The 16,201-nt window shown below is 28.7% G+C and overlaps 1 protein-coding gene across 11 annotated transcripts in view; it reads right to left on the bottom strand.

Annotated features, from left to right (window-relative positions):
- Positions 1–1,301: 1,301 nt before the first annotated feature.
- The window catches only part of LOC130896465 (myb-related protein A), a 106,463-nt gene continuing 91,563 nt past the window's right edge, over positions 1,302–16,201 (bottom strand). For 2 of the 11 annotated variants that reach the window (XM_057804604.1, XM_057804605.1), the window contains exons 7-12: positions 15,116–15,415; positions 12,202–12,369; positions 11,118–11,234; positions 5,318–5,437; positions 5,073–5,117; positions 1,302–3,443 (exon numbers count right to left, since the gene is read on the bottom strand). In XM_057804604.1, coding sequence (XP_057660587.1) covers positions 3,324–3,443; positions 5,073–5,117; positions 5,318–5,437; positions 11,118–11,234; positions 12,202–12,369; positions 15,116–15,415 — 870 coding nt within the window. In that variant the 3' untranslated portion in view covers positions 1,302–3,323. Of the gene's footprint in view, positions 3,444–5,072; positions 5,118–5,317; positions 5,528–11,117; positions 11,235–12,201; positions 12,370–15,115; positions 15,416–16,201 lie in introns of those variants that run through there. The other 9 variants (XM_057804606.1, XM_057804609.1, XM_057804608.1 and 6 more) reach the window with 5 other exon arrangements.

Raw genomic sequence — 16,201 nt, 5'->3', positions numbered from 1 at the left:
ATGGTAGGGAAGATATGTTTTCATGATAAATTGTATTGTTTTAATTGACATAAGAAATTTTTCGTTAAATTATGTATTACATTTTAACTATTGCATCATTATTAAATCAGACCAGTAAATGCAAATAAATTAAATGAAGAATATAACTTTAATGACTCACCAGTGGAGAGACACAATGATCTCGCGAAACCATTACTTCCAATCAAAACATCGTAACAGCTAACAATTGACAGTACTCTAAACGGTTCACGTGTTTTACATTACTAATTTTACGCCGATAGATGACTTTGAGCGCTGTTTGGAATATGGCCGTTTTATATTTGTATTTGTACTAGCGGAATGAAATTTTCCAGAGTAGATACCCAGAAACAGTGGGACAAAAGTTAAGTTTAAAATATATTGCAAAGAAATAAATTTTGTTCTATTTTTCCAGAACTTAAATATATTTATTGAAATTTGTGTTTAACATACTTTAGTTTAATAACTGATACAAATAAAGTATGTATCGTTTTCAAATTAAACTGAAATTGGCAGGGGGACATGCCAGGGTAGAGACTTTTTTAAACTTTATAAGGAATTTTAGAAAAATATACTTTAATTAGACATTTAATCGTGACGTTATTTAATAAAGTACATTTAGGTTATGTTTCATTGCAAAAAAAACAACATATAAAATAGAATTTCTATTTTAAACTAATTGCTGCACAAGTTACCTTTTAACATAAAACTATCCATACAGGAACTATTATTTTCTAATAATTAGATGAAAAATAGAGTAAATAATCATAGTAATACCATCAAATGCCTTCACTTTCTGGTACCTCAATTGCATATGTTTCAGTTAATTATTTGAAATAATTCCTATATGAAGAACTTTTCTTCTACCTACTCCTACAACATACTTTCAACTTTGTTATCAGCATCTATTTCAATTGTGACATGATTATTTCATTTTTAGAGTATTTTAAATAATATTTTTTGTTAATTTGTATTTAGGTAATCTCTTTTTTTCTTTATCTAAAGAGGAAAAATATATAAACAATTTTATCAATCCGAATTTGTGTTCAGCATTTTACCACCATATTACATTTTTTTGTATGTATGTATATTATTAAAATTTTAATATAAGAAAATTTTCAGCATTTAAGAATTTTACTAAATTTTGTAGGAAAAATTGAATCATAAACTTTCTAGGCGTTTCATTTAAAATTATTGATATATAAATATAGGCAGTATTTTACTATAATCAATCAACTTAATAAAAGTAAAAACAAATAAAGAAAGGGGAAAGAAATGAAAAATTGTAAAGATAGCAAGTTTTATTACAATATACAGTGATAATCAAATAAATAAAAATTTTATTTTCACATCATGGAAATTTTTGGAATCATATAATACAATATATATGGGATGTGAAATATTAAATAAATTATAACTTGAAAGTGATTTAAAATTATGTCTCCAAAATATCTCTTATAATCGATTAAGCTTTTAAAGCTTCAAAAGCCAGTTCATTTTTTTTAATATTTTTTACATCAAATAATACAAATTTATATTAATTTACTAATCAATTTTTGTTAAAATACTAAACTTGTACAAATTCTAACAAACACAAAAGTAGGATTATGAACATTCTTATACAGTAACATACATTTATATTAAAATGTTTGTGGTAAAAAAATAACAATTTACATCACCAATATTGAACGAACAAAATATTGTTTATTTATAATATAAAACTTGGTATTATACAAAAAAATTCATAAATATATTTTTTGCACCACCTTTGAATTGAAAAAAATTACAAATTATATAAATTATAAGAAGATACTTGCAGACCAACAGAAGAACAATTTGTTACCTCTACAATGTAGTAGGAAAGTTGGATAATGGTCAACGTTAAAGTGTAAAATGAGCAGGAATTATAGCGTTAGAGATCATAAACAAAATTGTTATGAGATAAAGGTGCACAAAAAGAAAACTATCAATTCATCTACTACTAAGATACAAAAATTTACCATTCAACAGAATGAGAAAATGTAGTACTGGGAAAAAAATTACAGAACATAAATATATAAATGAAAATCTAACCAACTTAATTACAATTTATCAGTGTATGTTTAAATATAGTGTAACGACAAATTATGATAAACTGAAAAATTTCACTGGATTCCCATTACACTTTACCAAAATATCATAGGAATATGTTGGAGTACTGTCTTTGGTTTGTTTTTCTTTTTCCTGCAATTATATTTGCGCCATAAGCTGAAATATTATATTATGTTGTCTGACAACTTGTAATATAAAGAAACTTGTTTCACAAAATTAATTAGGTTAGTGCAAATAAATTTTAATTATGATAAATAAATTAATATAACACATACCAGGTGTGTTGTAACAAAAAAATTTGAACGTTACAACACATGCGTGTATATGTTGCAAACACAGTTCAACATAAATATGTATCAGATAGATAAATCTTTTAATTATTTGTAACACAGATATACAGTCATGATGAGGACTGTACTTAAACGAAGATAGAAGATTTCTGTTACTTTATTTTCCTTGGCTCAGGTGAGTTATAAGTTCATGTGGTATATATGGTATTGTTATTATTAAAAACATTTAAATAATGTGCTATACACCTTATACACTTAAATGTATGTGCCTGCCTCCAAAAATAAATATTCTCTAAGTGTTGTTGAGTTGTTAAGAATTAAGTAGAATTTTGCATGTCTGTTGCTTTAGAACAATTGAAAAAACCTTTGACAAGTGTGCTAATATCTTCATTTTTGTACAAATAACAACAAATTCTTTTAAATCCATAAAGTGAAATGTAGATAGAAAAAATTTCAGTTATTTTAAAAACGTAACTGTACCAATTACATAATTTAAAAGTAAAATTATAGTTATTTTTGGACAATCAGGCCAACATTAGAGCCAAATCATCGCGACATTATTACAAGGGGTTGACATACATTTTGAAATATAATTCAATATAAAATATCCAATCAATATAAGATATTGCAAATAATGGCGTGGTGATGCAAGTTGAACTATTTTTAACAAACTATTCAATTTTAAAACCAATATTATAAATAAATTATTTGGTAGGCATTGGCGAGATTGTTCAAATAGAATACTTTATATAAATACTACTATAATTACATACTGTGCATAGTTTGACTGAAGTCAAATTATAAAATAAAACTTACAAATAACAAAATCTATATAAGTAAAAAACAAACTATTTGCACTACAATTCTTTGTAAACGGTCCACATTCTAACAACGAATGTAGTTTATATACATTATTCACGAATATCAAAAGTTCAATGAACGTGGTTTCAAACCCGATGTTTTAAGAAACTTGTGTGCCTGTTCTGTAAGATCTAGTTGATCTTGAGTTCGTCCGCAAGCAACCATCACCCAAAGATAATCGAGCTGGAAAAAAATATAATGATCATTCAAGAAATTTTTTTTAAATTTGGTATAATCAATGAAATCTTCCTAGTATGTTATGGGAAATAGGTAGATTTCACGCAAACCTCATACGTTTCACGCAGATTATTCAATGTGAATTTTTTAGTTTGTTAGAACCATAAGTAGGTCTGCTAACATAAATAGCAATCCAGTTGAGAAATATGAAAAGAAAATAATGTCATTGTCCTTCTTGAGGACTCGAAATAAAACTTTTTAAAAATTTTTTTATTGCCAATGTTTCGATCTTTTATTTGATTTTTATCAAGGCTTCAACATTCGAGTTACCTCTGTGCCATTTGTTTTATCGATAGATTTATACGGTTTTATTTCGAGTTCTTAACCCACAACACCACTGGTAATGAAGTAATTAATTTTATATTGGTAATGCATTTGTGACTCTTGTTACTAATCCATAGTCATTGTGCTGTGGTTGAGTTATTTGTACGTGGTGCATTTTTCCCATATCCTTATAAAAATTTGAAACATTTTACAAGTTTGCCGATGGCTCTAAACAAAACTGAATAATGCTCTCGATATTTTATGTGTAATATTTTAATTAACCACTTTTTATTGAGAAATATATTTTTGTTTTATTTCTATTAGTCTATATATAGTAATATATTTAATATTATTGTAATTTATAAAAAAATTGTCAAATATGTACTTTGAAATCAATTTGCTTTGATTATAAATAAATGACAGATTTGCTAAAGTAGGGGCTGATAAATCCTTCATAAGACCTGAACCCTTCTGTGGTATCAACTACAGAACAACAGAAAAGGCATTGGAAGAGAAGGTAGTTAGGAGTTTAACCAATTATTGGGACAATCTACAGGGGCTGAGAAGGGCAAAGATTCTCTCGGTGAAACTATAACCAGCCATTAATGAAAGTCAAATTTGTCAGATTTTGTGAAATTACTAGTTAAGATAATGCCAATTCGGTCAAAGTTTATAACATTGTTCTGAACTACCTAAATTTAGGTAATTTAAGAATAAATAATCTTAGTCCTTTCAAACTTTCGAATGTTTAGTCCAAAAATCCAAAGGAAATTGGTAAAAATCGAAATAAATTTCTTAATAAAAAATATGTTAATTGTTTTATGAATAATTGGTTAAATAGTATGTACATCATAATGGCTATTAAAGCAAGGAAGTCCCATAATGATAAATCAGCAAACTTTTTTTTCAATTTTGGAAATGAGTGAATTCATAGTATTGTATTTCTACGATTCTACAATTCTTTGTAATACAAGGTTTCTGTAAAGTAGATAAATAAATTCATGTGAATTAACCACAAAATGTTTGTGATGGTTTGTGGACTCATAAAGATTGTAATCTTGGCAAAAGAAGATAGTACTGGATCAAGAAACTAAATCAAATGATTGAGATATATTTTCTTGCTTTTTGTGTACCACCACTCAAAAAATAAATCGATTGGAATTATTAGATACTAGAATATTGTTAAATGTTTGTTAGTAAACACACACCACATATATATCTGTATAAAATTCGGTGGTTAAACCAAATATATATTATGATCAATCTAAATTTACAAAAAGCGATACATTTATTGAGAAGAAAAATGTGTACATTACCACCAGTCCTGGATTTACATTTAATACCATTGCCAATAAACTGGAAGATAATTTTATTAATAAATCGTAAATTAGTTGGAAAAATATATTCTTTGATATTTGTAGCACGAAGGTCGTTTAAAACAGATACAACTTTTTGCTATCTCATAAGAGACGGATATTATCGAAATGAACAAAAATAACTCATAACTAAAAATTTGGTTGTTTCGACTTCCTAGTTAGAGAAATCTTAAAGCTCACCTTTGGAGCAACAGGACCTGGTTCTTCAAAGGTGATCCGTTTGGCAGCAGAACTACGCAGAACAGTTGAACCAGAGGAAGCTCCTCGGGTTGTTGTCGGAACACTGACGGGAAGCGGGCGCTGCCAGGACAAGGACATTATGCTACAATATACCACCACACACACATACCATTGATAACTACTACCCAAGCCTCACGAAAGTGAAAAAACCTAATATAAGTAAACGGAAAACATTTCAGTGTATAATTACAGAGTTTAAAATACTGGATATTATTTTACATGAATTCAGTCTATATTTTAAAAATTTAGAGCATAAACCTAATAAAATTTATTATTCATTGTTTTTAGTATCTGTGTCACAATAAAAAAGATGTTTCCAATTTTGTTTTCTCATTACAAAAGTAAGTACTTAAATGTTATTGATTAATTGTTCCAAATTTTTAAACATTATTGAAACCAAAGACAAAATGAAATGTTTTCTTTTACTTCAATAATTGAAAAGCATTTTCTTTGTGGTAACTTAAAATCTAGTGCAAGAACACATTTAAAATAGAAATTCTTGTGCAACAAAAAAATAACTACAAGTTACTAAGAAATAAAGGTGCTATATCCTACAATTAAAAAAAAAAAAGAAAAAATAACAAAAGTAGCCTACTAATATTTGGCTTTTAGAAAATAATACTTCAACATTCTACTGCTCTAGAAAAATTATGTAACAGCTATGTAATAAAATAAATAAACTTATAAGCTAACTTTACGAATCTGAGATTCAAATATGTTCAAATATATTTTTTGACTCGATATTAGTAAATAATAAGGGCTTTGCCAACTAGTATATAATGACTATTTGAAATCTACTGATCCAATATAAGAGCAAATAACAGTATAAAACAAAAAAATAATAATTTCCAACGTAAAAATCAAATTATATTGTTATACAATCGTTGGAATTTATAAACTTGTACTACTGACAACTTCATCTTTGGTCTTTTCTATTTCATACTCCCTTCACTATTCAATGTATTTTACATTATATTTTACCTTCAGGAGCTAGCAAGTATCATATTCACATAACTGTTTTAATAAATGAGTAAATAGTCTAATTTATTTCAACTATTTTACTTCCTCCTGAAAGATAAAAATCAGTAAACAAGAATAAGATAGGGCAAGAATTATACTATAAACGTGTGAACACGATTACTTTACAATCGTTATCAATTAGGGAAATGAACTTAATACTTGTTAATATTTAGAGACTTGTTGCTTAGATGATTTGGTTTTAAATTAAAATAATCTTACACCTAAATTGAATTAAGATCTCTGAGCAATAGAATGTTTTTCATAAAATAATAAATCTGTTAACAACACAAATAACAAGAATAAAATATATTAGACGTTCTTGCAGTTACATAAATAAGATTGTTATTTAAATTAAAAAGCAAATAATGGTATACTTGCGTTTTTGTGCGTTGGCATAAGCTGCAGAGGATTAAATGGATAAAAAGGTAAGGGGCACTTTGGTTTATCTTTTTTCAATAGACTAGACTGGATAGGGAAAGGTACCAACAAAGATATAATCCAAGATAAGATCCTAATTCCTAATATATCTCTGTATATAATTTAGCAGTTGAAATTTAGAAAATAGTATGTAGTTATAGATTAAATAAATTACCATAATTGTTGGTATAGAAGTGTAACTGTATGCTTATGATAAAAATTAATATATATTTTTGATTGTTTCCTTAACTAGTCTGGGATAGACTTAAATTTCAAAGTATACACGTTTCCTTAAAAATTGAATCAAAATGTTGATGTGAACTGAAGTCATAAACAATGAAAATATATGAAAGAAACTTCTTATAAATATATTTTACAACACTCGTAAGGATTTACTCAGTTGGTTGCTAGAATATTGTTAGGCAGATCATTGGATTTTGGAAAAGAATTTAACATGCAGGAGACTAGAAACAATTTAAATATTAATCTGTTTTACCATTTAAGGCTTTAGGATACTTAGTATACATTAAAGACAGACTACATAAAATTCAATCAGGTTATGTTCAAATATCTACAGCTATCAAAGAAGAGAGTTTTGTATTAAAAATTATAAATTGGCGGTTACACAAATAAGCAAGCTCGTATTATCCACATTCGTTACATTTTTAACTGCGTTATTGGCAATAGAGAATAAAGAAAACTATAAACTCTACTAATTGAAACATCCAATAAATATTTTCAAATCCTTAAATATGTAGGTAACACGTTACACGTTTGGATAGTTACTTTATGTATTTGTGTTAAGATTGCAAATTTCATTGTAAATTACTCCTATTTTTTTCAAATATATATGCAATATTTATAAAGTAGCATTCATTTCTATATGTCCAAGGTATTGAGGGAGACAGATTTTTTCTAAAATTTTACTTCATAAATTACTAAATTAAGGGTATGTATGTAATATCTATAAACTTCTTTCCTCGGATAATTGGGAGTTTATTGTATTTTGGCATGTGAAGAAATGGAATGCGAGTATAAATTGAGTAGAGACAACAAATTTCTAGAATGTGTATCAACTTGATTAAACAGATATCTGAGAAGCATGGTGTTGATCTACAAGTTTTAAATACTTCATTATACCATAAAGATTAAACATACAGATTTATGAGGTATAAAGGACCACCACATATTACAAATACCAGGGAGACCCACTAGCAGCAAACTGTTCAATTTCTCACTGGAAGGTGCCGCAAGGAGCATCTGAACGAATCCTGGAGGAACTATTTGCAATAGGCTCACACAGCAAGAGGACTCAAAATCAATGAACAGAACACCATGTACATAAGAACCTCAAGGAAAACCCTGACCCCTAAACCATGTTTTAAGTCAGAGAACATTGTTTCCCTGTGTGCCACCAATTCCAATATCTTGGGCCTTGTTAACTGAAAATAATTATGTGAGAACAGAGATCAAGGCAAGAGTTGCTGTGGAGAACAATGTTTCTGGGCAGTTCAGAGAGCCTTCAAGTTTAGAAGGCTCTCACGAAGGTCAAAGCTCACAATTTACAAGACAAAAATCTGTCCCGTAGTCACATACGGGACAGATCTGATGGGCAGAGACGTATGTATGGCGAGTCAGATTTGATGGCATTCATTCGGGGGGCGTGTCAAAGGTGGCTGGGACACGTGGAGACGATGCCTTCTAATTGATACCCGGGCAGAGCCATGTATGGAGTTCCTGGAGGGCGGTAACTGAGAGGAAGACCTCGTCTTCGATGGTTGAATGACCTGATTCAGCTCGGGATTCGTCGTTAAAGGCACCTTGCTCATAACAAACAGGATTGATAGTAGATTGTTGAGAAAGCCCTGGTTCTCAAAGGACCGTAGCTCCGGTTATAGAAAGAGAATATATAATATTTATAAATAAACTTCTTATCCTCGGATAAAGAAATGGAATGCGAGTGTAAATTGGGTAGAGACAACAAATTTCCAGACAATAGCTTACTTTTGCTTTTGATCATATGAAATAGATAAATTTGGGTGAGAAGAAACACAAAATGGTTAATATGCTATTAGTAATATCCTATACAAAGATTATTGTCTCCAAGCTATAGCTGAAGTCACTAAGATAGACATTGATTCTACAGCAACGTTATTAAACTGATATCAGAGAAGCATGGTGTTGATCTACCAGTTTTAAATATTTCCTTCTACCATAAAGGTTAATGATACAGATTAACAGATTTATGAGGTATGAAGGACCACCACAATTATGCTTTCAAGTGACCATATCATATTTAATAAGTAGATCCTGATAGAACAACTGATTTAGCAACTATGTAAACATTGCCAATATTTGGAGTTCACGATTATTTCACTTCCTGGAAAAATATTTTGTTAGAAGCTCTCCAGTTTTCCATTAGATTTTTACATTTCAAATTACTAGAAATTTATTCTTAACCCAAGTACATTGTAAGAGTTCAAGATAATAATAAGTACAAAGAATATTCAAATGGCAATATATTAAATCTAATATTTTTCTAAGCAAACTCTTTAATTGAATTTTTTTCCCTTAAATTAGTTCACCGGCTATTTTCAAAAGATTCATGCAAAAATTATGGTTAATTCAGGGCCAGTTTAAAAATAGTTTGAACCAACTTTTATACCTGTGGTTGTTAGAGTATTAAAAAGGCTTAAATTTATGTTATCAATTCTTTTTTATTCAATTGTTAAATAAAGATAAATCTTCAATAAAATTTTTATATCTAATAATTCTAAATAATTATTAAGATTAGAAAAAAGATGGAGAAATATATCCACTTTCATCGTATATTCTGCATAATTCAATTCTTGTTATCAATAAACTACTCATATTATTCAATTTCCATAGAAATTAATCAATTATAGACATTAGTTTCCTAAAAACAGTGTTGTACAGAGATAATGTGAAACAAATTGGATTTTACGAGTTCTATAATGTTAAATTTTTTGAAAATCAATAGAGCTATAATGAAACTCTTAATGAATCCACATTTTCAGTAGCACCAGTACAAAGTATACATAAATGGAGAAAATATATAAAAATGCAAACAATGATTTCAGAAAATGAAAACTTGTACTGATGATTGCTAGAATTTTTCGATTCTAACAATTGTTTTGAATTCAATCAAATGTAATATTTTTTATAATGCCAATAGAAAAAATTTCGAGAGTATAATCTTTTGTTTTTATCAATATTACTTTTTATAGAGTATCTTGTAAGTTATTGTCTACATTAATGGAAAAAATTTTGCGGAAAATAAGAATAATCAAGTACAATCTCTAACTTAATGCTACACCACTAGTGTACATATCAATAAATTATAAAATACTGTTTCACTGGCTTCATATTCAATTTTACCAAAATGTAGTGAGGACAATATAAAAAATTGGAGTTTTGTTAAAATATGATTCAAAATTCGAATAAAAACGAGAATAAAATTTATTTGTGAAATACTTTTAATGCTAGAATTTTCTCTCCCAAGTGGCCTTTCATGTCCCTGAAATTGGGACAAATGGTGAATTTAATTCTTTTAAAATATCCTTAAATGAATTTTGGGAATATGATACCCATCAATTTTGATTCTATGAAAAAACAGAAAAAGGGTAATTAAAATGGGAAATGGAACAGTAGATTTATGATAGCAAATTACATTGATATAACTGTATTCCGTAAAATAATTTCCAATATGTTATACCATTTATTGAGAGAATAATTTTACAAATAATGGTTTAAAACTTTTAAAAATTATAGATAATTTCATTTTAAAATACAAGTGAGAAACACAATGCAACAGTTATTCATTCTACTGAAAATAATATATATAAAATTATATCACATTTTTTTTAAATCTATATAATCAAATCTAAATACAATTTTCACTATTATGGAATTCAATACATACATTTTCAAGGAAAGTTTAGACCAAACGGTTGGAGGTTTCATCGTAAAGTAATGATCATTGTTTAATTTTTACCATTGATCAATACTTCCCTTTTTATTGAGTAACTCATAATCTTAGATGAAAATATCAATTTTGTTGAGACCTATCAAACCGGCCCTGAAACCAAAGAGGCAATTCCGAAATTGGAAATAATAATAGACTTCAAGCAAAAGACCAAACACCAAAAAAAATAAACTAACCCCAAAGACATTGCAAGACAACTAAGAATATGGTTTTGACAGGGAAAACAGGTACGATATTTTGGAATATGGGAATTCAGGAAAGGAAATTATTATCTCCAAAATGAAACCATCCAAGTACCTTGGAGGACCCCGCCTGTGGGGGATAATCCATCAATCCTGTTACTCCTAATGAGTCTTTCATTATTGATGATGGAGTTGAAAATAATATTGAGGTGTCATCACCCAAAGATTTACTCTGAAAGTAAAATTGAATTTTGTACTTTGCTTACAAAACTGATACATTATTGTTATTTTCGAAAGAATAATTGTTTTTTTAACTTTATACTTCTTAGACTTTTTATATATATTTAGTGATGATTTGTCTTGATATTATCAAAATATTTTGATAAAGACGGATGTAGGACGAAAAGTCAAATTTCTACTAGCTATTTTAAACTGATTTTCTATGAAAAGATATGTAAAATCAAGACAAATCTTCACAAAATAAGAATAATTGTTATATATTAAGTGTAAAGCAATTACCATTAAATGTATAAGTACAATACATAAGGAAGGCATACATTTCTATAAAAATTTAATAAGTTGTGAAATTGTTCAACTGTTCAGTGTATATATTTTTTCAATGCCCATGAAAACTTTTATGGATAGTACTAGTTTATTCACGTATTTATTATTTGTCAAAATTATTAAAATAAATATTATCTAATCTTTATATTTGTTGTTTTTAAATTAGTTATTGTACAACTAGTATGGCTCATCACCTTTTCACACAAGTCCAGTTTTAGCACGTGTTGTACACTATACTTTCCTACGACATACATGAAATACTTAATACTAGGTTGGAATAAAAACTATTTTGTATTCATGTAAAATTCAGAGCTTACTTCTGCTCTAATTCTTGTAATGAAATATCAAGGATCGGTGTTTGGGTAGAATAATATGAATTCACTGTTGTTGAATAGATAACATTATCCTTTCGAAAATATTTTCAAGCTAAGCAAATTTAATGGTTGAGTCAAATAGAAATAATATAATGTATATGCTAACGTTTACCCATCATAGCTTTAGAAAAGATTAAAAGTTACCATACACATTTTTAATAGTTTTATTTTCAGTTTATTACATATTATAAAAAAGTATATTCTTCTACTTGAATGTTGGTCTAAGTAACAGTTTTAAGCATGCAATTCGATTTTACTTACAGGAGTCTCGACAGCGAAAGAGATATCCGAAGAGCTCATTTGAGATGAGGAAGAAGCCCAGGAAGGGGCTAAAGCTTTGCGCACTCTCTTGTTAGGAAGAACGTTTTCTTTGCCTGCTGCGGAGGATGCAGCGCCTTTTCGTTTTCCAGTCATATAGCCACTATCGTTCTATGAAGAAAAATAAAATAGTAACTAGCTCGGTAACAACGGCTGATTTCTCTTTTCACTGCTACATAATACACTACATTACTTTACACTTTATACACTTTAATCCGAACTTAGTTGCATTGCATAGTAACTTGTAACTTTTATTAGTAAAAAATAATAAGTATAGTAATGAAAGAAGTTTTAATTTAGACCGAGATATTTTATGTATAATATAAGAATAGATTCCCTGACAAATTTAATGCATAATTTCTTATTTCTCTTATTAGTTAGCTAAATTTTGTATATCATATATTTATATCTAAAATAAAGTTATTTTTTTGGATTGATCATAACTTGTCAAAACTTTTCACTGCTGTGGAATAAATGTAAATTTGCTACAATGAAAATATCATTTTCAAATGAGTACAAATGAGGAATATTCTACAGCAATTTGGTTGGCTGGAAAGGTGTTTCACAAGTATAAATAGTCAAGTTGTTTTCATCCTTTTTCGCCATAAATGTTTTTTCCAACTGGCATGTTTTCTGAGTAGCTTTTAACAACATCCCTTTGATGAATCATCGGATGAATGCAATTTCGAAATAACACATTCTTCCCATGTTATTGTGAAACTAAATGTACGATTATAGTCAAGTTATCGAAATTAATCTTCCACTTTTGATTGGTTTGATTTAGCCGAAGACATTGATTATGATTTTCGTTTGCTTGTGCGAAGATAATGTCTTAAGAATCCATAGAGTCTGTTCCAATAGCTTCTTTATCTCGTTTGTTCTGACACATATGAATACTAATAGTTTTAACAAAATTTAATCCTTTCTCAGCTGGTTTTTGTTGTAGTCCACTGTTTGTTAGTTTCATAACTCACTTGATCCATCAACATATAACAAAGAATGCCGATTTGTCTTTCTACACTGCTTTGAGAGCACCTTTGTACTAAAAGTCTCCTTAGATTATTATGTCTTCATGTAGTACTCCATCTCTTAAATTACTTACGTTAAACGTATCCCCTCACGATGTAACTATATTTGAATGTGACACAATTATCGATTTATAGAGTATTGAAAACGTTACGTTACAAGAGACGGAAAAAACGTAAACAAGGTCAGGATAGATTTGATGACTTTAAGCGCTAACACAAATGTTTGTTAAGTCTGCTATGCTTCTCCAGGATTTTTTGTAGTGCTACCAGCAAGTAACAAACAATGATACGATGAGGGAACTTATTCGAGTGTTGAATGTGAAGCCCACAGTCGTTGCAACTACAACAATGTTAATCCCTATACACCAGTTCTAGGATGAGTTGAAATTTTCTCTATTTGGCAATGATGAATCGGCTCAGAATGGTTTCTGCAATACCGCATGCAACTAAGGTATGTATGTAGTGGAGATTCATTAATGGTAAGGAAAGCACTGTCTAAACCAAATGTTCACTTTCTCTCTTTGTAGAGGAAATTTTCCTTTTCGTCCACGACAATACCCGATTGCATTGAAGAGTTCGAAATTCAAGTATGGCAAGCTAATAACCCTGACCTCAATCCAATAGAGCCTCTTTATGTAATTGATTGTCACTCACGAGATTTATTTATACACTCATTGAAATATGGAATGCCTTTAATCAATATGAGACTTTAAATATGTTTTGCTTACAATAGTAGTTGAAAGTGAGAAATACATTTATTTATCTTCTAATTCTACCTTCATATAATAATTTTTTGTATAAATTCATGACAATATTATTTTTTTTTTGAAGGAAAAACCAATTTTACATTGTAAAACGAGATTTGATAGATAGATCAATTAATTCCGAGTTTACAGAACAAGAAAAAAATTAATAACGTGTGGTTTAACTCTCGAAAAAGAATTTTTCTTCAACTGGAAACTCAAGTTATGTCTGTTTACATCTAAGATACTGTCATTACAGAGGCACGGGATTTATTGTGATATAATTAATTTGGAGTTCAAGAGTGTTCTTGTGAATAAATAAGAAATAAGCACGTGTATATAGTAAATATTCAAGGATATTGTCTTAAATCGAGCATAACGTAATCATTTATACCTCTCTTTCAAAGAATATATTTAGAACTGAGATTACCTGAGACCTCAGATCTTCAGTCTAATACTTGCTGAGCATTGACTTTGTTATTTAGGTCAATATTTACTATCTTAAGCATAGACAGCAATAAATAATTTCAGTTAAACAGCTTATAATAATGAAAAAGAAATAATGGAAACTTCAATGGGTTTTTTAATATAAGATCTCCAATTTTACTTTTTCAATAAATTGTAATAAGGAAATTTATTTCAAACACAATAAAAAATTTAATATATTAGCATCACACTGTGCAATAACTATTTGACATTTGAGGAACAAACAAAAGGAATGTAAAGTCCACTAATTTTAGAGAAGAGACATATACAAAAAAATTTCTATAATACATATTTGATTAAATGGTTAATTTTCACTAAAATTTGTCAGTTTAATATGTATTAGTCCAAGACCAATTTTGTGAATTAACAGTGTTAAAAAGAGTAATATGACAAAACAAAGGAAATTAAAATGATCGCCATATTAATTTTTCAATTTAGATTATACAGACTAGTTTATGGAATATGTGTGGCTACAATATTTCCACCATTCTGATTACTTGATCATATAATGTACAATTTCAAAATCATCATTTTGGTTTAACCACCCGATACTATTTAGTTAGATGAAACACAAAATAAAAAAAATATTGAAAAACTTACAGTAACCATAACGCTAGTATCTGTTTCATAATGTGAACTGTCTTGGTCTTTCTTCATAATTTCTGTGATGTCTTCAAGTCTAGATGAAGGTGTGTCGGGAAGATTTTTAATAGGGCCTGATTTTTTTTCTAGATCCGCAAGAGCTTTCTTGAAAGGAGTCGGTGTTCGAGGTGTATCACTCGGAAAACGTTTATTAGGAGTTGAGGTAATATCTGCTGCAGTCGAACAAGAAGCGGTAGCATCTTGTTTTATAATGGCATGAATACCACGAGGTGTGCTAAGTGGACTGTAGTCTCTATCCTGATAATAAATAAAGTTCTATTATTTTATACCTCACCAACAATTTAAAAAGTAATATAGTAGGGCACTGAAAAAATGGAACAAATTACTACAACTATGCATATATTTGAAGTGGATGAAGAAACATTAAAAAATAAAACTTGGACATAAACACAGATAAAAGCAAGTCAATGATCATAAACAGGAACATAGACAAACATGAAAACTTTAAATACCTTCGCTAATGATGGAAAATTAAACAAAAACATTACAGAAAGAACAAAAAGTGCAAACAATGAAATATCTAACGGAATTTATAAAAGAATATTCATGCCCTACTAACATGGCTCCGAAACGTGGACAACAATAGTAAAACATAGGAAAAATATACAAATAATGGATATGAGATTTTTCCAAAGAAGTTGAACGAGACCCAATTAGACTACATAAAAACGAAATATAGAGACAGATATGAGATACAAAACCTACAGAGCAACAAACAGAATAGAATCAACTAAGATGGTTTAAAGATGAGAAAAGGATGACTGAACAAATAATAGGAATAATATTGAAACAACAGACCAATAAAGATCAGTGGTAGAGGAAGGCCTGGATAAACGGAATTAACAAAAGTTCTGAGAATAGAGGAATGAAACTAGATGAGTTTCTACCACAAAAAAAGAATCGAAGAAAATTAAGATAAGTTTGGAGAAACGAACTGAAGAAAAAAGAAACTCAACTCCACGGCTCAAACAAGGGTAGAAAGGTATAAGGAATAAGTAAGTAATTTATATGTATTGTTTCAAA

The sequence above is a fragment of the Diorhabda carinulata genome, chromosome 7 (genome assembly GCF_026250575.1).
Source record: "Diorhabda carinulata isolate Delta chromosome 7, icDioCari1.1, whole genome shotgun sequence".
In the NCBI taxonomy this organism is placed as follows: domain Eukaryota; kingdom Metazoa; phylum Arthropoda; class Insecta; order Coleoptera; family Chrysomelidae; genus Diorhabda; species Diorhabda carinulata.
This window is presented reverse-complemented; position numbering and strand designations above follow the sequence as displayed.